This window comes from Osmerus eperlanus, chromosome 22, assembly GCF_963692335.1.
Source record: "Osmerus eperlanus chromosome 22, fOsmEpe2.1, whole genome shotgun sequence".
In the NCBI taxonomy this organism is placed as follows: domain Eukaryota; kingdom Metazoa; phylum Chordata; class Actinopteri; order Osmeriformes; family Osmeridae; genus Osmerus; species Osmerus eperlanus.
Window position 1 is genome coordinate 6507986 of NC_085039.1, and position 27957 is coordinate 6535942.

Here is a 27957-nt window from a genome sequence, read left to right on the forward strand (position 1 = left end):
TAACATTTCTGTGCTCGGGCCAGAGATTAGCTGGGGGCGCGGGGGTTTTAAATTTCATCATCTGAAGAAACAATGCTTCATTCTTAGTTTCTTCGTCTATTTTCAACGTGAGCGGATATAAAGTGCTTACCTTTACCTCAATATTCGTTTCTGTACTTTAACGGACTCCTATGGGGTGTTGACGCTTCATATAAAAAATAAACAAATTAAAAAAAAATTATACCAAAAACCGACAACCTCCTCCTCTACCAAATCTTATGCTGGTCACGCGCTGCCACCTTGTGGCCAAAGCGCGCCAACGATCACATAATAGTGTGTTTCCATTTTAAATCTGGTAGAAAGTTCGCTTTTATTCTAGTGGTCAATATGTCAAATCAATAATCAGTTTCAGATCTTGGACAAATTAGATGCTTTAGGCGCTTTAGATGGGGGAAATGGGGTCTGTGAAACACCTTTTTTACGAGAGGCCGAATTGCACGGGGTCCTTCATGAAACACTTCCGTATTCGGCGCGTAATGACGAGTGGGTTACATAAACAGTTTTTGAAATATATTTTTTAACTTTATTGACCAGTTGCAACCAGGTCTTCTTAAATTATGGAGATTACAGTATTCACTGTTGATTCCTTTACGAACGAACCTTTCAAAGGCAATCCTGCAGCTGTTTGCCCTCTTACACAGGCAATATGTTTTATAATATATGACTATTGCATGCATAGGCTATTCCAAGCCATTTGATAAATTGTTTCTCCCAACACTGTTGTATGGCATAGGCTAGCCTATCCTACTGTAAGTAGGCTAATCCCAATTCAAAATAGCAATATCTAAACATTTTTTATTTCATTTGAATTGTTCTTCTCATTTGCAGTGCCACGAAAAAGGTAATTAGACAACTCTTCTTCCTTGTTTTTTTATGCAGGAGCTGCAGGATGAGGTCTACCAGAAGATAGCTGCTGAGATGAACCTGTCTGAGACAGCCTTCATTACACAGCTTCACCCAACTGATGACTTCACCTCAGGTGGGACTAGCTACTAAGAGGGTTTTCCAACTGGAAAAATACATTACTGATAAAGTTTACGGAATTCTGTGTTTGTGTAACATACATGGCGAATAAACCGAATTCTGATTCTGAATTATGCAACTTGTTCTGTCAGTCTGTCATTGATCAGTCATGATATCGTAAGATATGTAGTGGACTTTGAGCGTTCTCTTGGTTGGTTGAACAGTGGTTGGTTATGGCTCTCAAGTACTGTACTTGGTGGTCAGTCCACTTCTGTGCTACCATACATTGCCAGTGAGGTTAATGTTTGTCCTTATCAGGAGCCCGCTTTCGCCTGCGATGGTTCACCCCTGCCAGTGAGGTTCCCCTGTGTGGTCACGCCACCCTGGCCTCCGCTGCTGTGCTCTTCTATAAGAAAAGTATCCATTCATCTGAAATTACTTTTCACAGACTTCAAAGCACCTGCATTAAATGTGTAGTCTATTTGATGGATTTGTCTGAAGTATAGATTAGCAAAGAACAGAAGATATAATTGTGTGTAATAATCATCAAAATTGTGCCACAGAGAAATAATTTTCCTCCTCTGCCAGAGAACAGTAATTCTACAGTGGTGTTTGAGACTTTGAGTGGAGAACTGTATGTTCGCCAGCAGGGAGATTTAATAGTCATGGACTTCCCCCTCGAAAAACCCATACCCCAGGTAGGGCATGGAAATAATGGTTGAACCTCAAAAAGCCTGTCTAAAAACTTGTAATACGGTATGTGTATGTCTTCACCAGGTGGCCAAGGATTTTAAAGACCTTATTAAAGTAAGTCCAACAAGTTGTTTGTAAATGTTATGCTACACATTACAAAAGGTTTTTCTGCATGCATTATGTCTCTCTGTGTGTTTAAATAGGCCACAGTGGGAGACCACCCAGTTCAAGAAGTGTTTTTCTGTACCACCATCAAAGAAATACTGATTTGTCTCGATGATACCTGCGACAGGTCAGTGTTTGTGAATGTGCTGATGTTGTGTGTGTGTACAGGGTGTTTGTACATCAGGGGTGTTTGTGTGCGTCCTCCAGGTCAGCGCTGACCAGCCTGCAGCCAAACCACACAGCCCTGTTAGCTAGTGAGAGCAGTGGAAAGGTAATGGGAGTCACAGTCACAGTGCGTGGAGACCCCGAGTGCCAGGCTGGTTATGACTTCTTCTCCAGAAACTTTGCCCCCTGGTATGGAATCCCTGAGGACCCCGTCACTGGTGTGTGCCTTTATGCCAGCAATAACATCCTTGTGGCCCAACGGTGACCTTTGTGCTTACAAGAGCCAGGTTACAAAATCCATCTCACATGAGGTTGATGTATGGCTCAGTCAATGGCAGTGATGGTAAACACACATTTTTCACTTTAGGCTCTTCGCACACTTTCCTAGCAAGTTACTGGTCTGCAAAACTGGGCAAAAAGAAAATGCTGGGTAAGGTCGATACATTTTTTAGATTAGTGTATTACTGTACCTGGTATACTACAGGCAGTTTTAAGCAGAGTGCAATGCAAAAACTATAATGTAGACATTGGTTGTGATGATACTAGTGTGACACTCCAGTACCATCATTTTTATAAATGGACGGCAAACTTGTGTCTACCAGCGTATCAGTGCTCAAGTCGTGGCGGCGAGTTGCGGTTGGAAGTGAGGGATGATGGAAGAGTGGACATCGCTGGCCAGGCTGTCATGATCCTGGAGGGAACTCTGTCTCTTTAGTTTCTCTACATTTCCTTATAGATTAGTCACAGTGGTGACACTGACAATAAAAGAGAAATGATGAATTCTTACAAGTGAGTTTTTTTTTTTATTAATTCAGAGTGGTACATTTGTGAGGAACGATTCCTTTAGTGGCCATGTTCCCAAACATTGTTAGCTCATAGCTGCCTAAATAAACAAATCTATAACAAATTATAATTGAAATAAACGGGTTTCCAAAAGAAAAGTAAATGTCCAAATAAATCAAATTAAGTAATGTAGTCAGGAAACAGTTCTCATTGCCCTTAGGGGATATAACTCAGCTTCCTCTCGTAGTCCCCTCCCCAGGTTCCATGTACCCATCGAGCGGATGCAAGGGGCTGAAACGCAGCAGAGGCAAGTCCACCGTGGTGCAGCAGTCTTTAGGATGCGACCAGCCCTCCTTCGGGCGCCGTATGGGTGGCGGTGGAGGGGGCACGTCCGAGTTGGACACAGAACCCTCGTCATCGTTGTTATTGTTGCCGTTGCGCTCAGCGCTCCCAAAGCTGCTGCTCCGGCAGCGGACCAAGAAGGTCCCCCGGTGGTGGCGGTGGTACAGAACTCCCATGACGGTCATCAACATCAGGAGTAGGAAGCTCAGCAGGAAAGAGACCACGTAGATGCCTTGAACCATCCCGGATGACGTTGCCAACACACAGCCTAAAAGACGAAAAGTATCAATTAGAACTGTTCTACTGTTTTTCAGTTACTATTAAATACCCCAAATGTCGAACAAAGATTGCAGATTGTATTTCATAATTCAGGACGCCAAAGAAAGTGACAGTTAAGCGTGTGAGTTTTCTTGTGCTTTTCTTAAGAGCAGATTTATGGCAGTGAAAAAAGGGGTACTAGAGTTACTGGGCTGCAGTATAGGGTTACGCTGATGCTTCATAAAGTCCTCCTGACTGTGGTGTTGTTCCGTACCGGCAGCCTTAAGGTCCACACACAGGGTTCCTCCAGAACCCAGACGGGACGCGTCCTCGAACCCGGGCCGGCAGCGGCAGGCATAGGAGCCAAAGTGATTCAAGCATTCGGCGTTGATGTCACACAGCACCAGCTGGGTTGCGCATTCATTGACATCTGTCATGCATATGCGAACAAACACATCAACACATGCAGACTAACGATAGTTGCGAAATTAATTCCAACTTAAATGAATTACCATTATCTCCAAGTCAAATCACATCTGTACTCAAAAGAAGAGTATTGATTGTAGTACCGGTTCTATGTTTAGTTAGGCAGTCCTTGTCTGGTCAAGAAGAAAGGGAGTGTGGCGCCAAGGAATTGGATACATTTGGTCGAATATCAACCAAATCTTCTGGAATGCCTACCTGCGGTGGACAGCGAGATGATCATAGCCTGCTCGAAGCTGCCATGGAGACTGATATTTGTCGAGACCAGTTCCTGGAGAGCAGCGTGGAGGGTGCTTCGGAACTTCATCCCCTCCGTACCATCTGCCATCTGCAGCCAGAGGATGTACAGCACTCCAGCACTCAGCCTGGGTAGTATAAAACCACAAACAAATGTTTCTCAACTTCATACTACTTGTAGCAAAAACAACTACATCTCCAAATTGAGGATATATGTTTAAGTTTGGGTTTGAGTTCAGCACAATGGCAATATTGCATTTTATATTATGTATAGCATATACCAGAAAAGGGAAAGATTTCTAGGGGCTCATACTAACCTTTTTATTCTTTTGGAGGATATTGTTATAGATTGAATGAGAATCTTCAATTGTTCATGGATCTAAAACAAAAACAACAAAATCATAACACAGTACAAATGAGAAATCTATACTAAATTTCAGAAGCAATATAATCCCTTAATCCATATACGTAATCTAATAATATATTGGTATATTTAGCAGACGCTTATCTTCAAAGTGACATACAGGGGGATATTTGACCCTTTGACCTCTTGATCTGCAGTCAAATGCTCTGTCATTGAGCTATATCCATCCAATATAATAATCCAGTGGGATTCACTTCCCACAGCATTACAAGATGACAACTCACTAGTTCTTTTGTTGACATCAGTAGTGTACTCGAGAGATGGTCCCAATGCTCCTCAGAATCGTCCTCAAGGGAGAAGGTGAGCTCAACAGAAACTTCAAACAGATGATCTGGAAGTCATAACATAGGGTGTACATATGGTACATTACCCAATGTCATAGAACAGCAGCCACCTCACAGCTCTCGTAATTTATGCCCTTATGATTATACAAGGGAATTTGGATGCACTTCAGATAGATCAAACCTTTGAAACAAATGCAAAATTGAATTTAACATGGACTAAATTCTGACACTCACCCCCAGGTAGGTGTGGCACCTCAGTGTGATTTTGGGCGTGTCCTGGTAAAATGAAATGAACATGGGAGACAAACAGTGGAGCTCATATGTTTCCATCAACTATTCTACAAAGGGGAGGCTTTTACTTACTACCTCCTTCTCTGCTGTCTGACAGGAGTTCCACCATGTTTGGGTAATAGGCTATTGGATTACCCTGCTCGTCATCGGGCATGGGGGATGAAATTGTCGGCAGCTGCTCGGCGGCATTCATACTCCATGATGTTTCCATAACGGGATCTTCCCCTTGGTCAGCCCCGGGTGGAGACACGTGGTGGGACCCCTCCACTGAAACAACATCGGCTGTGTAAGACGTGTGTTCCTCGGTGGCAGGGGGGACGTGTAGGGAACGAGCGTCCACACTCCTGCGTACGTCTGACTGGATGTGTAGGAAGGTGTGAGGGTTTATGACAGACACTGTAGCTTGGACACCTTTTGAGTACATGTTCAAAGACGGCGAGTGGACCTCCAACTCATTGGAGAGCTGTATTGGGGTTTGAGAGGCACTCCTCCCTAATCGGGAGGTGCCCAGGGTGGGTACTATTGCTATGGTGGGGGTGGAGGTAAAGGCGGGGGTGAGAGGGGAAGGAGGGCTTATATCCCCGATGTGGTTGACCATTCCTTGCCAGGTTAGATTGTGCTCGAGCGGTACCTTCTCCACTACAGTCTCCTCGGTCCTTGCAGCGCTCCACTCATCTGCCTCAACCTGAACAGAAGACGACCTAGAGTGTTTCTGTTGAGTAACTGGTTCATCTTCTTCTAATGGAAGCTCATTGGACACAGAGGTGAGCAGGTCAAAGTACTCCTCCATCTCATTGTAGTTTCCCTGCACTGCCGGTGTGGAGCTTTCCAGTAAAATGGGCTGGGTAGGTTCACCCTCCTTGGTGGGTACGTATGTGGTAAAATCTCTCAGAAAAATGGTCGGCTTTACTGTCTCATGCTTCACATCTTCCTTCATCCATTTACCGTTTCCCTCTGTGTCGTCGCCATGTGGCTTGTACACAATTGGTGGTTCAAATGCTTGGTACCTCCCATAGAATCCTCTAAAAGGAGGGATGGGACTTCCTCTGATGAGCAGGACCACATGGAGAGTATTGGACAGGGATGTGTACTTGGCCTCCTGCCAGCACTTCTCCAACACCTTGTTTCCCCCAGACACCCCAGAGGGCTCAGCCAGTTGGATCTGGTCTAGTTTGAGGTGGCAGGCGTCAGGGGGGGTGAAGTCTTTCAGGTAAAGCTGAACATGTTTCCCAGGGTGTACTTGGATGGTCCATTTGCACCACAACGGAGGGTTGGAGCACAAGTAGTCTGGGGAGAAGAACTCGCCGCTGTCACCTTGCAAGACCCCGTGGCAGCTTCGGAGGGCAAAGAAGGCGTAGCCATCTTCTCCTGAAGAGAAGGTGTAGAAAGACAAATACAGAGAACTGTTTTAGCACAGTACCCCCCCCCCACACACACACACACACACACACACACACACAACTATCATAATCAGGTAGCCCATCCATGAATTCAGTTTCACAAATTCATTATTTTCCCTTGATGGTATGACAAAGTATAATAGACAGATATTTATTTTTTACCTGGAGACTCATAAGCGTCATTCTCACTTGTCTATGGAAGAAAAGAACTAGTATGATTAAAATTTAGTTAAAGTTTTCAGATTGTATGACAAAACTAAAATGAACGGCATTGCCATAACACTAGAGTGGACGTTTAATTGCGAATGGGAAAGTCTACTTACAAAAGTAGAGTCACAGAGCTCGATAAATATGCCAAATATCAGTAGAAATATAAACATAGTTAGCAATCTATTACGATTTCGTAGCATTTTAGACAACTTTGTCTTAACTATAAGAATAATTAGCAGTTTCTTCCGCTGCACACGCTGAAGATAGATAACGGTGTTTTAGTTTTTTTTCGATTTCCGCCAATGGTGAACATTAACACCTGAACTATATTTTCAATTAGAATAATTGATGTGGCCTACGTTTACCCCTTACGTTCATGTGTTTCCAATACGAAGAGATTCGTGCTCGACCAGTGGATGTCGCCATTATTCTTCTTCCACTTTCTAATGACTGCCTGCATGATAAACTTCTCCTACACCACGTAACCACGCAAACAAACATTCAGAGAACTGTGTCCTCCAAGGTTTTTTTTATTTTTTTTATTTTTTTAGCTCAGGCATTATAAAAAATAAATACAAATAAAATCGAGTCAATGTTTTACATTTGAACCCAAACAAATATTAAAGCACTTCACCGTTCCCAAAGTTTAAACAATTATTTATTATTCTACAAAAACGAAATACAAGATAGCCATTCCATTACCTTAAGCCACTTTAAGAATAATAAAAAATCAGCAAAAGGTAGAAAATGTGCTTAAAAATGTGTGGCATTTAATTATACATCTCTCTACTTCCATGGAGCTGAAGGTATAAACCCTGATGATTCTATTAAAAGCTTGGTATTGAGAGAGCAACACACACATCAGTACTGTTGTAAAGAAGATCAAACTCTTCCACAGAATGCACATTTTACACTATTTCTTAGCTTATTATCAAATGTCAATCATTGACAATACCCATAAATGTATTATCAAAACCTGTGCAACTTTAGTTCTCAATTATCTAACCAACACAAACAACACAAACAACTGTAACCCACCCCTCCACTTACAAATGTACATTATAAATAGATTTGTCTATGATCAATTGCAAATATACCTATAAAGAATATGAACACCCTGATATGTCGCATTAACAATACTATTGTCCTGAGCAAATTCAGTAGTATACAATATCAGACAACACATTTTCTGATCCAGTCAGTCATTAAGCTGAATAGGGACACACAACACACCACATGACCAAAACAATAACATTTAATACAGTAGGTAGCAAAGACAATGAAGCTATCACAAATACAAACACAAACCACTTTGAGGGTCAATCGAAAAACATAAGGCAGCAAATCAAACCCTGACCTCAAAGCTTTGTTAACATTCTGCTACATCCACTGTTAGCTTGCCAATGTCTGTTTATGGCCAAGAAGAGACAGGACCCAAGATCTACCTGCAGATAACTGTCTGTTGCTATGTACAGTAATTAAAACATTGCTGAATGTAAGTTGAACGGTATCATTTTGCATAGAACTCCAATACAGTTCTTTCAAAGAAAGGATTTAGATCAAATAATTGTATATCTAGCAAAAAATGTAGGTAGATTCTAGGACTCGTCCTTTCCATTCTAATAGAATGAGATTGTAAAAGAATGTACGGAAAATGCAGTACTCTTAAGTTGTTGCCTGATTCATACAATTACGTGACTTTGATGCCATGATAAAAAAAAGTTGAGAAAAGTTGAGAAAACTGACTACTACACAGACGATCACTGGCATTCAATGTCAGGATTGTTGAGCCAAGCCCATATCTGAATCATTTCCTGTGGCGTCCTACTGTGAACTAGCATCAAGCCTTTGTAGACGCATGGGTTATTCCTGTACTTTTCCTCAATGTCAAAAGTCTGGAAGCCTTTGTGTTTCTCTGGGACCAACCCCAGCCTTTTCATACACATCCCCGTGTACACGTCATCGATGGGGTAGAGTGGCACTTGTTGGGAGATGTTGTAGAGGCGAATTCCCAGTTCCCCCGAGTACAAAAACCCTCCACCCCCTGCGTAAGGCGGGTAACCCCCGACAAACACACTCTCGGGTATAAAGTACTTGAGTTTCCTGTCCCTGTGGGGGCCAGCGTTGGTAATCACATCCCCTATGAAGAGATCCGAGGCTTTTTTTCTTGGGAGACCTTTTAAAAAGTCTAAAATTCTCAAGGTGTTGACAAAGACATCATCGTCCCCCTTGAAAATGTACTTGGTGTTCGGGCACCTCTTGTTCAACCACTCCAAAAAGAGTACATCTTTGAGAGTTAGATTGAAAAAGGAGTCCCTGAAATCCCATTGGACTATGTCTCTGTGAAGCTTTGCCTCATGACGCAGCATCCCTGAAAGGTCTGGGAAGTGGTCAACAGCTGTGGAATTGCCCAGCAAAAACACAGTGACCACTGTTTGATTGGCTAAGATGCCCGCCTTTCCCCAAGATTCACGAATGGCCTGCCGGCGGTCAAAGTGGGACGTAAGAGACTTGATGGCCAATAGCAGGAAGGGTTTGCCTTTACACACATGAGGCTGGTCCATTACCATGGGGTACGACCGGCAGCGCATATTCAACAGGAAGTCTTGGAAGCGCTGAGGAAGGGAGTTGTAGTCCGAGATCTTTGTAGTGACGCTGTAGTCCGGTTCACAGGAACCAATGGGGCTTGTATTGTTAAGCCAATCAGGGAGCTCAGAGAGGGTGTCATTGGTCAGCACAGTCCCAATGAGGGGGTTGTAGAGGAAGCCCAGCCTCTGCTGCTCCTTGTTCCAGTAGGACTTGCTCACCGTGTGCTTGCTCCAGAACTTTGTCGAGGGGATCCGAATCTTCTGACTCCCACCCTTCTCCTGACCCAGGTTTAATGACACCCCCACCAGGATACAGATTAAGATATTCAGCATCATCATGAGACACAGGACCCTTGATTTCCTCTGCCCAGCATGCATCTTTTCGTCTTCTCTCTGGGCCTAGACATAAAAAGAATGCAAGGAGCCAGTGTTTACAAGCCATATTACAGAGATAAGATAGCATTTGTATTACAGCAGCTAGCAAGTTCTAAGTCTTTTAGACTTACAAAAAGCCCAGGAGGAATGGCAACATTTAGAAACATAGAACGGGCGATTTGTAGAGTACGCTTTCAGCCAAAGGTAGAATCAAGGAGAAAACTGTTGAGGCACGTCAGTCTTCGTTGCTTGTTCTGTGTTTGGCCTGCCACATATAAGGCCGCTTACCATGCCTAATCCTAGAAGAATAAGCTATGCACATTTTTCTTCATCCCCCTACACTTCATGATGTCCTCCTCTTATTCCTTCTTTTTTCTCATACCACAACGTATTGCGTCCTCCTCTCTTCCCTTCTCACAATGCCAGAGGGGCATCATGGGTTCTCAATTTGAGCCTCCTCGTGACACCAATTTACTGGTCTTTGAGTCACAGTATATTGCTAGATTGACCCACACACAAAAGACCATACATTTTTTTTGTACGTCATCATCCATTTTTTCCAGTCAGGCTTCAGGCCTAAAGGTCTCACCCAGGGTGAGGAATAGTGAAGGCATGTATAGAACCTTAAAGGTTATGGACACAAGATACATTCAGACCAGCAGATAGGGAGTTAAGATTCAACGAGTCATGTCTTTAGTGCTATGTCTTGCTATAGCTCCTCATGACCCGTGTAGGAACTATAGGACCCAGTCAAAGCATGTACAATGCATTTCTCTGATCCAAAAAAGAAAATCAAGAAAAGCTCAGGGTGCAAAAAGAAAATAGGTCACCTAGGGCTCAGGCCTGCTCCACACTGTGCACACAATCCACAACTAACCTGTGAACTCTGGAAGATGATTAAGAAATCTGTTTTACTGGTGTTCCAGTCTTCTTAACCCATGTAGATAATCTGCAAGGGAGTGGCCCACAAAGACATAGAAAGGGGCTAACCAGGAGTGTGTTTTTACAGCCACCTGGAATAAAACACAATAACACAGCATGTTAATATTAGGAGAGGAGGGGGGGATTGTTGTCTGAGGTGGGCTTAGAAACATTGGTCTCACGCATGCCTAAATTCTAAGAAATCAACTGAAAGCTCCTTAGGAGAACAGGTAGTGTATTCAAGCCTGTTGCTAGGGCAAAGCCTGGCTAACAGTATTGTAATAACTGTTAATAAAAGTTATTTGACAAGTTTGACAAAGCAAGCCTCAAACCAGAGAGAACGCATTACAGTACCTAACCTAAAAGTCCCATATATTTCCATATTTCAGCAGCATAAGACTGTCCAGACAAGGACATCATTGATCAAGAATGGCAATGTTGATGGTGTTCGAGTCTGCTGAGGACTGGGCCTGTACACCACAGATTCACAGACATGACTCATGACTCATGTTTTATACCCATAATTAAACAGATATATTGAACTTTGTAGGTAAACAAGCTCGTATAAAAGCAAAGACTGTGAAAAAGAGGACTAGTCCACAAACCAGTTTTGAGTTTAGTCATTCATTAAGGTGTTAAAGTCCAAGTTTGACCTGATATACCTTACATGCCCATACATGTAACGTGAAGGTATTAGCAAGACTGTACATGAGTCTGATACAAGTCCTTTGCCACTAACAAGTCAAATCTGATGCAGATTGTTTCCTAACATTTGAAATGACACACCTATTCTCAGTAGGGGTATATTAGGAAGGTTATTTGAAGTGAGGACTTTACAGAGTAGTCTTGTCTCTGACATAAAATGGGCAGCCATACAGCAGCAGCTGGGATATCAAAATTATAGTGGATGCAACCCTGACCACCATCCAGATGGGGGAAGAAGAGGCCTACTAGCCTAAATGGAAAGTTCAATTTCTCCATATGCGTGAGAGAATTCCCCAACCCGAAATTATAAGAGGAGCAATAGATTGGCTAACCCTGTGCACTCTACTTACACTCTACTCCAAATACTAAGCCAAACACATATTCCTGACAGACTATTGATTTTGACAGAGGCCAAGGGTACTCAACAGTTTAATAAGAGGGGCGTAACAATTGCGAAAGTGCCTAGGTTAGCCTACATAAGATTTCACTACTTTATAAAAAAAATATGATATGGCTATTAAATGTTCTGGTAAGCAGAGTCTACTATCTAAAGTGGCCATAAAACCAAATAAAAACCAAGAAGACGGGGAATTAGGTCCAACCGACCCAACCTGCATACCTGCTGTATAGGCCTACTTCACCTGAATGGCAATTTTTCCGTTCCAATGGGTCATGTTGTTGAAGCGCATATTCTGTGCACAGGCAGAGGTGCCTATTCTTATCCTGCCCAAGGCTGTACTCACCAAAAGAGACGATAATCATATCCGAAATAAATACATTTTTTATGAAAGCAAAATAAAGTTGCATTAAAAGTTTAAGTCCATGGCAAAACTATAAATAGCTCCGATATTTCTTAGTGTGTCTACAATCAACCCATGCCATATCGGAGAACATTATTTCAGTCGGCGGACGTCGAAGTGGGGAGTAAAAATAATATTTGTAATTTCCTTCGCGTTTGAGGTAGCTCTATAAAAAAGGCTCCTCCTTTTGACGTAGTGCTTTGGGGCGGCGGCGAGCTCTCTTGTGCTGTACGTGACTTTAAAGGTATTCTACTTGCCTTTCCAGACGATTGTTTTTAGGCTATTTCATTTCATGAGGGAGCATTCATGGAAAATAATAATATCGTTGCATATCTACTCCTGGCCAAGTCAATGTCTTTCTGTGCCTGTATCTCAAGACATCAACTGCCATGTGAACGGATTGTGGCAGAGCATGCGTGTATTCCGAACCTGAGGTGTAAAAAAAACCCCATTACAATAAGTTTCGATTTTACACTGGTGGTTGATTTGTTAAACGTAGACTGAGAGAGAGAGACTTGAGAGTTGAATGAGATCACAAACAGATTCACAGGACAAACCTCAAGTGATCATGAGCATGGCATGAACTTTAGTAACCTCCTTTTACACAAACTGACCATCACGGAATTACACTGGTGTAGACGGGTATACTCTATTTGTCTCGTCCCTGTATCTAAGGCCTATACAGTTCAATTTAATTAAATTCACTTTATTAATCCCTGAATTTATTCAAGAATGACTGGAGTCCAGTGTTAAATTTGGCTATGCTGCTGGCTAAATGCCATATAATTACAGCTATCTCAGTCAGATGTATTTATATCTGCCTATCGAATGTCTGTGAGATTTAATTAGGGAGCCTACTCATCCGACTTAACCCTGCACCAACCTAACCTGAATCTAATGACCCCTCTTTTAAATTGAATACACAAATCTGCTCATCTTTGGAAGATGTCCAAAACGCTGTGTACCCTGCAAATGGGAACAAGCATCTATTTTCATTTGGTAATCGAAGTCTAGATGTTTTAACGATACAACATTTATTTGGTCTCTGACAAAGTCTGAAAGAGTGACCATACTAAAGGGTTTACAGGCTGTGTACTTCCAAAATGGCTGTGGTCCTGCACTTCCTGATTCTTCTCCCCTACAGATTGGGCAATGGCAGTCCTATGTATTTTCTGACCTTTGTGACACTCAAAGATGGGTAGACTAGAGCCTTTAATGAAATCCAGGAGGATCAGATACCAGAGCCAGACAGCTTCCGAGAGGTTTAACCAGGGTTGAGTTTATTTTCTGAAGTCGGCTCTGCCATTACTAACTAAAACATGGGTAAGGTGTGAATGTACTTGTGAGACTGTGGACGGAACGGGGGCAGTGGGTCATTTGGGCTCAAGGTCTACAAGATGAATCTTTCATGATCTAAAAGTCTTGGTGCAGCAACACAGCCATAGTGAGTCAGTAATCTCTGATAATGCCAGGGATCTGTGTGTGTCTGTCTGTTTTAATTTTTTTGAATAGGATTTTAGGGCAGTGAATTCCTCCGATTACTTAGAGAACCGGACACTCTGTAAAGTTGATATTTTGCAGGTGTCGTTTTTATAATCCCATGGTGTGCAGTGCGGAATTTGATGTCTTTTGGATAAGAATTTTGATATTTCGCAACAACAAAAAAATCTGCCAATTTCGCGATGGATCTTTTCTTTTTTAGAAATGTTGAGCTCACACTATAGCCTATATAGTTAGCTCAACATTGACTGATGTGCACTAAGTGGTAGGAGGCTTTATGATAACTTCAGTGAATTTAGTTTAGTTAGGCCCTAATGAACTAATGCGATTAAAAATCGCTTTGCGAATGCAAAGGCCTTTGTTAACCCTTACTACGAACCCAGGTGTGTTAAACGCATAACAACAGGTATATTTTGTTTGTTCTCTTCGCTCTCAGCTATTTTGAGTTTACTGATCTGCATTAAGCTAGCTCTCATGAGCCGAAACCCTATGGATATAGCCAGCCGAAAACAGGTATCTATTATTTCAGTATATTATTTATATAGAATATTTAAATATATACAGTGTGCGAATTATACAATGACAATCGGGGGGGTCAACTGAGTTAACCATGTTTCTATCATTAACATTCTTGTGAATATTCTACAGCTTATTGCCATTACAAATACATTTGTGACAGATTTTTTGGGGGTATTTATAACTTGCCTTTCTTTAACTTTCTCACAACGCAGAACGTACCGCTACGTAGCTACACTGAGGTGATTGAACCAGCACACTGCCTGGTCACTCGTGCTGTTTCTTGAGTTGTATTGGGCACTTGTCACTGGCGCTGTGTTTACTGAGTGAATTTTGACTAGATGGCAGTCAGTGTAATCAGGGGCATAGCCAGGACATTATTTCTGGGAGGGCAAGCTCTGGCCAGTCTTTTATTTGGGGTGGCACTTGATTGTCAAAAACTACTATTTTAAAATTCACACACTGCATCACTCAGAGCAACAGTTTTCTAACGGTATCCAGTGGTTAGCTGCTAGTCTCCATTGAAGCGCTGTCAGAATGCACGTACGTTGGTTGGCGTCTTGCACTGTTGATGGGGGCGTGGCCCAACATGTTGCAAATATGGGGCTTGTAGCGTAAGTGACAAATGACAATATAAGACGACTTCATAAAAAAAAATACTAATGCATTTTTTCAGCTTTATACCGTTTCTGTTCAGGAGGGTTTAAAAAATAAAATAAAAGTGTGAGGGTGGGGGGGCCGGCAGGGTGGCCATTCTCTGACCAATGGTGGCCGTGGCCCCCCCTGGCCACCACGTGGCTACGCCCCTGAGTGTAATACTGTGTGTGATATTCCCTGCCATAAAGTCAACATTTCTGTGTATCGCCAACCTGTTACTGAATGAATATGGTAAATATATTGTAATATTTACGATTACAGGTAAGAACGATATATAAATGTATCGACCCCCCCGACCAGGGCCAGGTTAAGGTCATCTGGGGCCCGGGGCAGAAGCCTCCCCAAGGCCCCCCCCCCACGCAAAATATTTGTAAATATATATATATTATTATTACTATGATTTTTATCAATATATATTAGAGAGAGAGATAGGGATTGGTAATTAAATTATGACAGACAAAAATATCAGTATGTGATACATTGTAATCAGTGGCGGCTGCTGGTCTTTCAAAGAGGGGAAGCTCATTTTCGGCCTACATCCTATTTTTTTTATTTTATTTGGCTATTCACTGGATAGTTCACCCCTTCGACACTAGCCTAGCCTACTGAATGAATGAACGATCTAACAAAACAATATTAATCAAGGAGGAAATGTGGAAATTAGGTTAAACTGAAACAAGGAACGTGGTGTATAATTGTATGAAATGTATGATGAAAATTGGTTAGCAATTTTGCCAAGCAAATACCAAGAAATAGGTTGCTGCAGCTTCGGTGACTTTGTAGTACAAAATTACTGTCAATCAAAGGGAGATGCAGTCTTTCGACAGAGCCTCCAATCATCACGCGGAAGCTCAGCGTCCAGCCCAGCCCACTCCTCCATTCACCCCCAGAGACGCTGAGCGTCCGAGGCGGGACATAATCTCAGCATTCATCCAATGACCGTTTCGAAGCACTGAAAAAAACTGAACACCATGACTCCATTGAAGTCCATGGAAGCTGAGCTTCAACAGGGAAATGCACTGTGACGCTACGAGAATGTACGAGAAGGAAATCAGTCAGTCGACCTGCTAATATATGTATCTGATTCTGAAAGAACTCGTCTTCGATATGAACGTGTTCTAACGCATTTAAAATGTTAACACAATAGTAAATATTTGACCATTATTTTTTTGAAATTTTAGGGGACGCTGAGTTTCCCTTGCGACCTGTGGTTTTTACCTCTTTTGGGGGAGTCCGAGCCTTAATCGGGGGGGTCAGACCCCCCCAAACCCCCCCATAATTCGCACACTGAATATATACTATATTTATGTCAGTGCGATACAGAAAATCCCAAATTATTGTATATATGTATAGCTGGAAGGTTATTTGCTACAATTGTTGCTGTGTAGACTACACAAAGTCAACAATTTAGCCTAGAAAGAGCCAGTTGCATCTTGGACAAGGGCAGTCTTCCCACCACTTTAGCCTACTTTGTCAGGTTTCTTGAGGCCTGGATATGGCGATCCACAAATGGGAATACGACAGGATTCGTACAAATGTAATTGTTGTGTCTTAATTATGTGAATGCGATACAGAAAATACAAGACTATATTACAGCATTGCATAGCACAAAGGGAAAAGATACAAACATGAATGTAAACATAGCAAACACCCCTTAGGCAGAACTGTACATTCAAGCACTGTATGGGGAATAAGGCCTACAATTATGACAACTGGCTCAACCATTGTACATGTAATGACTTCTGTTATGAACTAATTGTCTAGATGTTTGTGGTGGTAAGAGACAACAACAGATGATGTGGAGGTTGAACAAGTATCCTACTTCAGAAATGACAGAGAATTTCAATCATGATATGAGAAATATAGGTACCAAAGCCACTGAGAACTGTCATCACTAGCTGCATCACGAACACTGTCTATCTATAGTTCCAGAAATCTGTGTGTGTCACCGCTTTGATCACGGGCACTGTGCATTAGCTATAGTTCAAGTCACCTGTATTTGTGTGTTTCACTGACATCTTAATCGTCGATAGCAACAGGCACTGTGCACTAGTAGGCAAAGTGGTTTGAAAGCAGGGCTTACTCAAATACATAATCACATGTATTTGATGTATTTTTTCTTTCTTTCTTTTTAAGGTGGGTGAGACACGGTGTCGAAACATTTTATTATGAGGAATATGACATGCAAGCCAAGATGGTAGCAGGTTCAAATCTCACAACTCCTGTAAACAAATATATAAATGCATCACAGTATTGAAAAAGGACCATTCCCGTTTTCTTAGGGCCTGATACTACCCTGACTGACGCATCTTCTTCTATGAAATGGGTTTGCTCTCTAAATGCCCTGGCAGTGCATGACGTGTGTGGCTCAACCCCCTTTATCAAATACCTTAGAGAATTCTTTGATTTCCATTCTGTTATTTAACCCTCGGGTCAATGTGACCCTTCAGTCATTGTGACCCCCCCCCCCCCACGTGTTGCGACAACTTTACCACATACAAAAATAAAGTGAAAGAGTTGAATCAGACTTTAGTGATGCAATAAACTGCGTTAAACTGCAACAATATGTTATTACATTTACGACACACAACTTGCTTCTACAGAAATCGATAATAATTTAAGATTATTGCTCTTGGCGATCTTTGTGATTTTCAGTGAGACATTATTTATTAAAAGGTTGAATCTTTTCATTTAGTTAAAGTCACATAAAATACCCACCACAATGCTCAAAATATTACATTACTTTGAGCACACTGATAGTAAATGTTACTGTCTTGGCACTGGGGCAGGTACAAGGAAAGAGCATTTTCAAAGTCACATAGTAAAGTATCTCCACAGTATATTTTTGCCAATGCAAAACAGAAGGTACAGAATGTGACACTGCAGAGGAAGCAGACAATACATTTAGTAAATATCTGTTGAAACCATCAGTTTCAGTTCCTGTATATCTTAAACCAAGTTCCACTTTAATGTAAATCACGTGTCGGGGACACGCACAGCACCTATACACGTTCAATGACTGTTCAGTCACTGTTCAAGGTTGAGCATATTGAGAGTTTGAATATGTACTACAAGCCATTTTCTCTGACAATATGACATGATCTCTATAAGCAAAAGTATGAATATGAAAGCAGAAATATTCTCACTATCACTTTCAAAGAAAAATAGGCTCTATTGGGTACAACAGACTAGTATACAGCAAATTCTGGTAATATGGCAGCTTGCTCTCACTGACTTAGTTTCTTCTAACCTTACATCTTGGACCCAAACAGGAATTGAGCATCAATAGGGAAGGAAACCACAAAATGGGGCACTATGAACATTCTTCCCAACACACTCAACGCTTGCCACAAACTGCACGACATCTCCACACACACAAAATGCTTACTTATGCACTTGCAACTTATACACATCCATACAGTCCTTTTTATTTGCTCTGATACACACTCTCTCTTTCTCACTATTTGACACACACACACACACACACAATCACACACACTGGGGTTGCACACCATTCTAGCTGCGATGCACGATGCTGTCGATGCTCTCCTGAACATCTGCCATCTTTTTTAACACCTGGTTGACCTTCGCCTCATCAAACTCCAGGCACACAAACTCGGAGTCCTGTAAAAGACAGCAGAGACGTCAGAGGAAAGAGGACGATGTACGACACAATACAATAACAGTCTGCACACGATCTGTACAAATGCATGACAAAGCAGATAAACATGAGATGATACCGCAGCAGGAAACTGTTGCATGTGAGAATGATGCAATGCAGAGCAAAGTACTGTATATAATCAGAAACAATGACCTCTGTTTCGCCTAAAAAGCACCTTTCCTAAATATCAGAGCGCTCGAATGATGGAAGTCTACCAGTCAAAGTCAAGCTCTGTTCACTTACTTCCAGTGATTGTCGTACATAACTCACGGAGGAGAAGGTGTACTGTAAACATATGGTGCTGACAATGACAGCTGCCAAGATCAGGGAGTAAGTAGGATGTCAAATTCAAAAGCTCAAGTGCCAAACTGTCCTCGGAAATGTGAGGAAGGAAACGGCTCTGAATGTTTTTGTCATGCTGTGAATGACCTACAGGCCTCCTAATTTTACGGGGGAAAAAATAAAAAACAGACGGTACGTTTAATATAGACCAAACTCAGCCTGTGGCCCTACCATTCAAGTCTTCCCATTATAAAAATGGGTCCCTTGAAACTTTCCCTTCATTCTCTGGGTTCTCCAGCGGCTCAGACAAAAATATCCTCCAATGTCGGTTGTCTGAATGTGACCTTTCAAAACCGGTTTGCTATCAGAGAACGCAGAATAAAGGACAAGAGGGGGAAAGGGGGTGGGGGTCATGATCAAATCGACCATAGTGTGCAAGGACATCTTTTCCTCTAATTTGTATTTTATTTAATGAAAAAATACCATTTAATACCGTTTTTGGCATTTCTGAATGTAGTTCATATAATCCTGTAAAAGTCAAAGTGGTTTCAATGACCTAAATCATGCCCCAGATCAGAATGTTTGAGACCCGTACAGCTAAATAAACTAACAATGGCATGGCATGCATAAGGACTAGAGTGGATAGGTTAACTGATCCTGCATCCGCTTCTGCAGTTTGGTAAGTGCATCGCCTGCCATTGACTACAGACTGACAACCTATAGATATTCAGTGTCCTTCACGTGAGGGGAGAGGGGGCAAGGTCAATTGGCCTATAAAGCGTCCATCTTTCGCATGGGCCAGCCATGTGATATAAAAGGTCTATTCATTCTGTCTATGTGACGCCAGACCGGTTATATTACCTGCCACTTAAAAATGAATGAAGATCCAGAAAGAGACACAATGGAGGACAGGGGATTGTCCATCTGCAGCTGTTGTTTATTTCCCGTTTGTTCTTTATAATGGACATGTCTACATTGTACCCTTGCACCTCTCAATGACCTGTTGCCTGGTAACCTCTTGACACAAACCCCCTCCCCAACACACACATCTATTGTTTGTTTAGGTAATACCTGTTTCTCTGGAAGATAGGGCATGTATTCAAATGGAACCTGCCTGCAAAACATCATTGTATCTGGCCCATAAAGAGATATAATGACTAAATAAATGTAATTAAAGTACATTAGGGCTAGGACTCATATGTCAATGCTTCCAGCGTTCTTTGGAGAGTGACTTGTGTCAGTCACTTGAGCAGTACCTGTAGACTAGTTTTGCTTATGCAAATACACTATATTATTCAGGTTAAGCCAAGCTAGACACACCCACTGTATTTCTATTGACATAGGGAGACCATCCTATAGTTTAAAAAGGGGGGGGGGGGGGATTAGTACATAGGTACATACGTATTTAAAAACATACTATGTACAAATGAATTGGTACAAATGCGTAGGCCATCTTTACAAATACAAAAGATCTCTAAATATCATCTGTGAACAAATCAACTGGTTAACTTAAGTTCAGCACAACTGTACTGACCAAGATAATGGTTGCTCAAGGGTGTGGTGCTCCACTAGCCTCATTCTTAGTGCCAGGGGAGGGGTAGACTGGCACAGATATGGGTAGAGCAGAAGCACAACCACCTTCACCACCACCAACCCCAACACCTCCTCCCCCCCTGTGACATTTTAAGTTAAGATAAAAAATAGGCCAAAAATGAGGCCTGTCAACTTGTTGGTATATGCTAATAGAAAAAAAACTGGATTGTTAAATTACTTCATGTTGAAAAGTAGAGATTATGATATATGCCTATTCATGTTTAGATTGATTTCCCCACTGGATGCAGAACATGGATTCACTGATGCAGAAGAGGTCTTTCTGACGCTCTCCTTCCAGCACTAAGGTGGAACTGACAAATTCCTTGCATTGCGTGTCAGTTTGTAGGCAATCTAATTGGCTATGCTCTACGGGCTATGCTAACATCCCCATACTCAGACTGATAGCGCGTAAAAGCACTTGTCTGGAAACAAAGTAAGAAGCAGTAGAGGATCCTTTGATTTCACAAGTGTGGAGGTTCCTCATAAAACAAATACTCCAATAAATATCCTCAGTCCATGTTGGTATGTGGTCACATTAGTTTCTTTTGTCAGTAGCCAAAAATATAACATGATTTTAAGAGCCCCATGCTAATGTAAGCTTTTTACATTTTTGACTGTCAATATCATGGTTCTACTTTAGACTATATTAAATTGACTCTACCTCCAGGCCCAAAGCGTCATTTATTAACAGCCAGGTGAAAGGCTGTGTGTGTCTGTGTGTAGCGGGTGCAAAGTGGTCTCCAACAACACGAGATGCCAAATGCAACACGTAGGAGCTAGGATTTGGCACTTGGATCTACATCAACTTTGACAAAAGATAGTCTTTTTTGGAGCATGTGAACCATTTCCTGCTCAAGTACTGTTGTACTTGAGGTCATCTTTTCTAAGGTTACAAGGACAGGATGACCTTGGCCAGAATGAAGTACTTATTTAGAATCTGTTGTGCCCTCTTAATGGGCTGATGTGGGTCATACAGGGTCCTGAAGAGGGAATTACGTCTGGTCAGAAGTAGCTAGGCTAAACATTGTGAAAGTCCTAGTTTGGGTTTGGTAGAGCATGTTGACATTTATAACCTGTCAAAACACAGGAGAGATGTTCTGGACTGATTGTAAACTTCTAAATGAATCACATGTGTTGTCTCACTTGATCAACGTTCCACAAACCTGTGTAGTTTTGGAGATACTGCTATGTCAACCGCAACTTACATTTTACAAGGGAAGCCACATAGTAATCAGCCTGGTCCCTGATGCTATAGTAAGTGTTTTAAATTTACAATGGGCTGTGTATTCTTTACAAATACAAATTACTGAGATACTGTCAGTATTCTGCCGATGTTTGCGAAACAGATTAGTGGTGAAATATCTTGAGGCAAAGTGCAGCCTTCCTAAACAGCTTTATCTTAAATAGCGTGAAAACCACTTTTAGTTTGCAGAAGTAAAACGACTACCAAAGACTATGTGATTGATTACAGAGTCAAGTTAATGATTTGCCATTCAGCTCATGAAGAACGGTTTTACTTAAACTGCATGATGAACCTATCAAAGACAAAGCAGCTATGGATTAGCCTCCATGGTCTGCATTGCAATTCTGAGAGAATATTAAATAAGGTTGGATGTTCAATTATGAAATGAAACTGAAATAGACACCTCCTGATGGTAAAGGTACACTTTAGAAATATTCATCAGCCTACTAATAAATATCTAAAATCCTGACCAGTAATCAGAATGGTATTGAACTTTAAAAACTACTTTTTAAAAGTCCATGACAGACAAATGTTAACTGTAGGAGCAGAAGAATCTGAGTTCCTAAACAAAGCTCAGCGGACAACAATGAGAGTAGAGCGACTCCACCCCCACCTATTCTAACCAAGTGTATTCCAACAAGTACAGAAGCAACACTTCCTGTCAACTCTAGAAGGAGCAGAGGATTGAAAGTAAAATGGAGCATCTAGACCTCATTGTTTAATGAAAGTGGGCCACTCCTTTGTATAATGTACAATAAGGAGACACATGCAGATGCAGTTTATTCATAAGTAAAAACTTCAAGAAGGGAAGTGACACAGGACCTCACAACTTGTTAACAGTGCACCATCTTTGAGGTCTGCTAAACAGTGACTTCAGCGAGAACAGTCCGTTTTAAGTTACTAATTCTTAACAGTCAAAAGGCAGGAGATGATTAAACTGACCAACAAACTTCTCAAATGGATGATTAAAGTGGTAAACTACATGGTATATGACTGGAGCCGGTCAGGTCAGGTGCTTTGGCCTATTGTGATTAAGATGCGCTCCTGGCTGGAGGCTGGTCCTAGACCTGTTCTTACCTGGGCTGACCTTCAACCCCACTTGAAATAGCAGTTCCTGTAGTGGTAAATAATATCCACTGTATTCAATTAATTAACTCTTAATATGAATGGACAAAGAGGGCACACTAACAACTAAATTATTCTGGCTAGATTAAATGGTTCTAATAGTATTTTAATGAATCTCCACAGGATCAAATCATATTTTACAGCAAACTGGAGCTTGAAAGTGCACTAAAGGATAAGGTATTTATGAATCATGGAAATGGAATACTATATTTGTATTTTATGGTAAGAGGAGAGCCTTAAAAATAATGTGAAGAAAATTAGGAATGCTTTTACTTTCACTCTATACTCCCTTTCCCTTCTCAATAACATTTACATTTTACATTTAGTCATTTAGCAGACGCTCTTATCCAGAGCGACTTACAGTAAGTACAGGGACATTCTCCCCGAGGCAAGTAGGGTGAAGTGCCTTGCCCAAGGACACAATGTCATTTGGCACGGCCGGGAATCGAACCAACAACCTTCTGATTAATAGCCCGACTCCCTAACCGCTCAGTCATCTGATCCCCCATAACAAACACCACAATGCACTGAACTTGTCACTTTAATCGAAGATTCCCAAACATTTTCGTAAGTGGTGTAATAATGTAGATGATCGCAGGCAATTAGCAAATTTTGCATAAGAAATGTGAGAATACTTTTTCTGAGAGGAGATTAAGCTCGGAATCCTGACTTCCAATGTACCCTGTGGTATTTTCAGTCACTCGGATTTAAGAAACACTAACAAAAAGAGTATTATAATCTAAACTTGTATTCATTTCTAGTGTCTTTGTAGTGGCTTTGTAATGCACTTGTAATGGTAAAACAGATGCAGAATTTAGCAGATTAAATTACCAATTTAATGACAAAATTACAAGGAAATCCTTGAAAAATGTTGATTGGATACTTCTATGGCACTACTTCCTCCGTATAAACCCAATTTATGTCTTTTTAAACATATAAGGACTGGAAGGTTGGTTGATGATCTATCTGCCATGCATTTGGGGATACAATGGGAAACCACCATATTTTCACTCCAATGTGTTTTATACGATTCAGTGCATTGCCAGTCTCTGTCAAAGAGAGAAATCTAAGCATGTACAGTATAATATGTAACTGAGTTGAATTGGTTAAACTCACTCAGTATACCACCTACTCGCAACATTGAATTTCTTCTTAGTGGCGTAGCAGGTTACAGCGTTAAAGCGGTGCTTATGAAAGGATGAGTGAGTCACAGGACCCTAGTTTGATCCCAAGAGTGGCACGTGAGGGGGGAAGAGACACTGATGAGCGTGATGACACCCGTCGCATGTATTCCACCCACCCACAGACACCCTCCTCCCCTCCCTCCTTCTCACCTCTCCAGTCCTTCCCAGCTCCAACTCCACCAAGGCCACAGGGCTGCTGGCCGTCTCTCCTCTGCTGGCCGAAGTCGGAAGGTCAACCCTCCAAGTGAGGCCCCTCAGGCCGGCCTCCCATCGGCTCTGGCCCAGCAGGCTCTCTCTGACCCGGCCACGCTGACCCTTCCAGAAGCGGGAGAGGGCTGCAGCCTGCTCTGTGCTGACGCCACCCTGCTTCTTGGTCTGGGCTGTCAGGAAGGCCTCCAGCTGGGGCTGGTCCATGTCTGCCATGGCAATAGACTGAGGAATAACATTTATTTGTATTTTTTATGAGAAGCAATGTCATTTTCTTTATTGTGTGAATGTGGTTGCAACTGTCCGTGATTTTCACAAAGGTGTGTTAGTGCTGCCACCTAATGACATCATGTTCACCTTTATAGGCGATAAAGAAAACCTAACCTCTTCCGTGGCTTTTGAAAAGCAATGTTGTGACAGTGAATGTCATTTTAAATAAATATAAAATCCAAATGTAAATTTAACAATGTACATGTCAGAACGAAACGGACAAAGCTATCAGCCGATCGAACTAAACGATGTTACAAGTTGTGTAGCCTATAGCATGAGAGAAAAGTTAACACCATGTATACCATCAAACACAGTTTAAAGATACAATTGCTTGTATTGCAAATACTAGCTATTAGTATTAGTAGCCTGAAACTGGTGATACTGTAGAAAGCTAGCAAATCCACAGCATTTTTATTTGGACAACTACCTTCAAAAGGCCTCTCATCTTCTCGTGCAAGGCGTTAAATTCCTCTTGCGCGAGGTCGGGAAAAAGTTCATTTTTCAAAAGTTCTTCTGTTATTTCACCATTATTGTAATATACTTTTTGAGCTATTCCATTTAGTAAGCCGTTCAGGGATTTAGTTGGGTCCACATCCGCCATATCGCTGCTTTCGATCACGTGACAACATGTCACGTGAGAATTTGCCCGTTACTTTTCGGGCAGCTTTGGCTTCACCAGAGCCTGTAAGGAGAGCCTGGCCACTCCCTATTAAGCCCCATTGTACCGAATTTTGTTGCAGTTCCACCAGAGTTCCACTGGGAGTGATCGTGGTCGAGTGCAGAATGAATGGGAGTCTATGGAGCTAAACGGCTAAATTTGTCTCTTTCACCTGATTGTCGTTGAGAAATCTCAGATTTGATTGTAGTTTTTGCATGTTCAACATGGATTACAGGTCGAAAGTTGAATGAACGAGTACTTATGTCCTTTCGATTTCTTACAGGGTAAGTCGTTGTTGCCCATAACACGCTAGCATTCTGCTAACGAATGCTGATTGGTTAGTGAAGGACTCACTACGACCAGAGATCCCATTTGATGGCATCCGAAGCAGAACCAGAACCCAAACAATTATATCCTGAGAAAAGTGGATTTTGAGGGGTATAGCTCCATAGACCTCCATTCATTCTGCATTCGACCGTTAGCGCCCTCATATGGAACTAGAGTGGAACTGCAACCAGTTCAGAACCCGGAAGTTTCCCGAGAGTGGCAGTTCTCTCTATATTAGACATTCTCTGGCTTCACGCATACTCTTTGTTCAAGCGTAATATCCACAACAAAGATGGCGTCTACTGGTAAACGTGAAAGCCCCAACATTGGAATCACTAAGAGTAAACGGCAAAAGAGTGGCGCAGATAGCGACCAAATAGATGATCTAGCAGCATCTGAAAGTGTGCTATCCGGATTCAAACTGAAGACCGTTCTGCGGGACTCGGCGCGGGAAAAAAACATCTTTCTTCATGGGAAGTTAGATGACCATGAGGCTGTTGTCATCCTGGAGAAGACACCAATCAGAGAGGACACCTTGTCCGAGATGTTCAGTGGCTCTAGACTAAAGTTGGAGATGAAAAATGACATCTACAGCACTTATCAACTTCAACCCCCTGCTCATCTGAATGAGATCAAGACCACAGTGGTGTGTCCCGCCACAGAGAAGCACGTTAAGAAGTACTTATGCCAGGAGACTTTTTTGGTGGAGGAAACCGGGGAGGATTATCGCTCTATCACTCTGCCTTACATTAAGAGCCAGAGCTTTGGGATACAGTGGGTCTACAACATCCTGGAGAAGAAAGCTGAGGCAAATCGTATAGTTTATGAGGATCCAGATCAGGATGTTGGCTTTGTTCTCCTACCAGACTTAAAGTGGGACCAAAAGCAGCTGGATAACTTGTATCTGATAGCCATCGTTCATCGAAGAGACATCAAAAGTCTCCGGGACTTGACTGCTCAGCATCTACCACTGCTAAGAAATATCCGCCAGAAAGGAGAGAAGAGCATTCTGGAGCGGTATGGAGTGCCAGCCAGCAAGATGAGGGTTTACCTCCATTATCAGCCATCCTACTACCACCTTCATGTCCACTTCACGGCCCTGGGCTATGACGCTCCGGGCACTGGGGTGGAGAGAGCACACCTACTCTCCGATGTCATTCAGAACCTCCTGGCAGACCCTGAGTACTACCACAGTCGCAGCCTCTCCTTCCCACTGAGAGCTGACGACAGCCTGCTCCGTGAGTTCAAAGAAGCTGGGAGGTTGTCTACATAATTCCAGCTATCCTAGTTGTAAACTGTTATGTAAGCAGTTGTGCTTTTTTTTTTTTACCATAATCTTTATACAAAATGTAATACTTGTTTTATTAAAGTGACCTCAATCCACTATTGTGTATGTGACATTGTTTTTTATTGTATTTCTTTTTATTGCCAGTTTTTCAGAGCAACAATATAACAAAGACACATAATAGGCTACCACTTCTCATGCTTGTTTCTATCAAACAGTTCAGTGCAAATGTTTTGGCTAGATTAACAAAATGGAAGACATTTAAATGTTTTCATATTATATCAAATCAGGGTTAGTTACTGGCAACTATTACAGTAAAAATCTATAGTACATTATCTTCATGCAGCATGCCCAAATTGTCAGAGCTTTGCGGTGCACAAAGAAAATGACTTATATTAAATGCAAGCAGTCACAGTATGATATGATTAACAGTTATATGAACATTTTATACATAATTATAACTTTAAGTAGGCCTATAAAATCAAGGCCACCGCAACGTAAAAAGGGGAGTATTATTTGTTTGAGATTTGTTGGGACCAGAACAGGCTGAATGGAAGTACTTACATGGCTTCTACTGGTCAGTGTATATTTAAGCTATGAAGATGTTTCAACTCAACGGGTTATTACATTCATGAATAAATGGATTACTATTTTCAAAATTGCTGCAAAACTATCTCATAAAAAAAACTAATCACTAGTCAGTGATTTTGTTTTACGTGAATATATGCAAAATTTGTTACACTATATGAAATGAAAATGCACATCATATAATTATTGGTGTCGTTTGGTACATATAAAGAATAGGTCTATGTATTATGTAAAAAATCTTAATCTTATTTAGATTCTGAATTACAGAAAAAGTACAAGGGAGTCCATGCGCCATCTTTTGAAAAAAAAAGAGAATCGCAACCCTGAAAGACAAAAAAAATCTCAGAAGCTGATGCAGCAATGAACAGAAATGAGAGCAAAATAGCTGAAACTAGCTTTTCCGGATGTGATTTTAATATTGGGTAATAAATGGATATGCCTTCATTTAGGAAAAGCCGTGAAAGCAGGGTACACTGAAAATCGTCTTCACCGCCCACCCCATCTCTCTCTCTACTTTCCGCACCTCTCTCTCTTCCTCTGTCCTCCATCCCTCCATCTCTCTGTCCATTTCCTTTTATCCTCTCTTCTTTAATAAATAATTACTTTAATGTATTTATTCAAGCTGTATTGGCATGACATCAGTATCACAGGACAGGGTAATACAAAGCACAAGTAATGAGTGTATGTGTATTAGTGTTTCAGAGGTGTGAACCTACAGATTCATCATGTGTATGT

General features: G+C 41.7%; 5 protein-coding genes across 13 annotated transcripts; 2 read left to right on the forward strand and 3 right to left on the reverse strand.

Annotated features, from left to right (window-relative positions):
- The first annotated feature begins 495 nt into the window (after nt 1–495).
- LOC134008973 (phenazine biosynthesis-like domain-containing protein 2) lies at nt 496–3185 on the forward strand. 2 transcript variants are annotated; one of them, XM_062448590.1, is made up of 10 exons: nt 496–680; nt 919–1018; nt 1321–1419; nt 1591–1700; nt 1780–1809; nt 1899–1987; nt 2068–2243; nt 2393–2455; nt 2628–2814; nt 3068–3185. In XM_062448590.1, exons 1-9 carry the CDS (start codon nt 597–599, stop codon nt 2738–2740), a joined length of 864 nt encoding a protein of 287 aa, XP_062304574.1. In that variant the 5' UTR covers nt 496–596; the 3' UTR covers nt 2741–2814; nt 3068–3185. The 2 variants fall into 2 exon arrangements, with proteins under 2 accessions (XP_062304574.1, XP_062304575.1); XM_062448591.1 differs by having other exon boundaries at nt 658–788.
- zgc:66455 (uncharacterized protein LOC393502 homolog) lies at nt 2812–7153 on the reverse strand. 4 transcript variants are annotated; one of them, XM_062448581.1, is made up of 9 exons: nt 6851–7153; nt 6690–6720; nt 5263–6495; nt 5071–5112; nt 4777–4883; nt 4446–4507; nt 4090–4256; nt 3608–3838; nt 2812–3418 (listed from the first exon to the last, which is right to left on the reverse strand). In XM_062448581.1, exons 1-9 carry the CDS (start codon nt 6935–6937, stop codon nt 3039–3041), a joined length of 2340 nt encoding a protein of 779 aa, XP_062304565.1. In that variant the 5' UTR covers nt 6938–7153; the 3' UTR covers nt 2812–3038. The 4 variants fall into 4 exon arrangements, with proteins under 4 accessions (XP_062304565.1, XP_062304564.1, XP_062304563.1 ...); XM_062448580.1 differs by having other exon boundaries at nt 5203–6495; nt 6851–7151; XM_062448579.1 differs by having other exon boundaries at nt 5200–6495; nt 6851–7149.
- A 224-nt stretch (nt 7154–7377) lies between these two features.
- b3gnt2a (UDP-GlcNAc:betaGal beta-1,3-N-acetylglucosaminyltransferase 2a) lies at nt 7378–12276 on the reverse strand. Of its 5 annotated transcripts, none has more exons than XM_062448588.1 (3): nt 12070–12276; nt 10578–10649; nt 7378–9724 (listed from the first exon to the last, which is right to left on the reverse strand). In XM_062448588.1, exon 3 carries the CDS (start codon nt 9701–9703, stop codon nt 8498–8500), a length of 1206 nt encoding a protein of 401 aa, XP_062304572.1. In that variant the 5' UTR covers nt 9704–9724; nt 10578–10649; nt 12070–12276; the 3' UTR covers nt 7378–8497. The 5 variants fall into 5 exon arrangements, with proteins under 5 accessions (XP_062304572.1, XP_062304568.1, XP_062304567.1 ...); XM_062448584.1 differs by having other exon boundaries at nt 10578–10713; XM_062448583.1 differs by having other exon boundaries at nt 10578–10713; nt 11946–12276.
- Nucleotides 12277–17364: 5088 nt separating this feature from the next.
- Nucleotides 17365–24995, reverse strand: commd1 (copper metabolism (Murr1) domain containing 1). Its single transcript, XM_062448497.1, has 3 exons — nt 24792–24995; nt 24038–24319; nt 17365–18423 (listed from the first exon to the last, which is right to left on the reverse strand). Exons 1-3 carry the CDS (start codon nt 24963–24965, stop codon nt 18316–18318), a joined length of 564 nt encoding a protein of 187 aa, XP_062304481.1. The 5' UTR covers nt 24966–24995; the 3' UTR covers nt 17365–18315.
- A 605-nt stretch (nt 24996–25600) lies between these two features.
- dcps (decapping enzyme, scavenger) lies at nt 25601–26733 on the forward strand. The gene has a single exon (XM_062448143.1). It carries the CDS (start codon nt 25642–25644, stop codon nt 26620–26622), a length of 981 nt encoding a protein of 326 aa, XP_062304127.1. The 5' UTR covers nt 25601–25641; the 3' UTR covers nt 26623–26733.
- The last annotated feature ends 1224 nt before the right edge of the window (nt 26734–27957 follow it).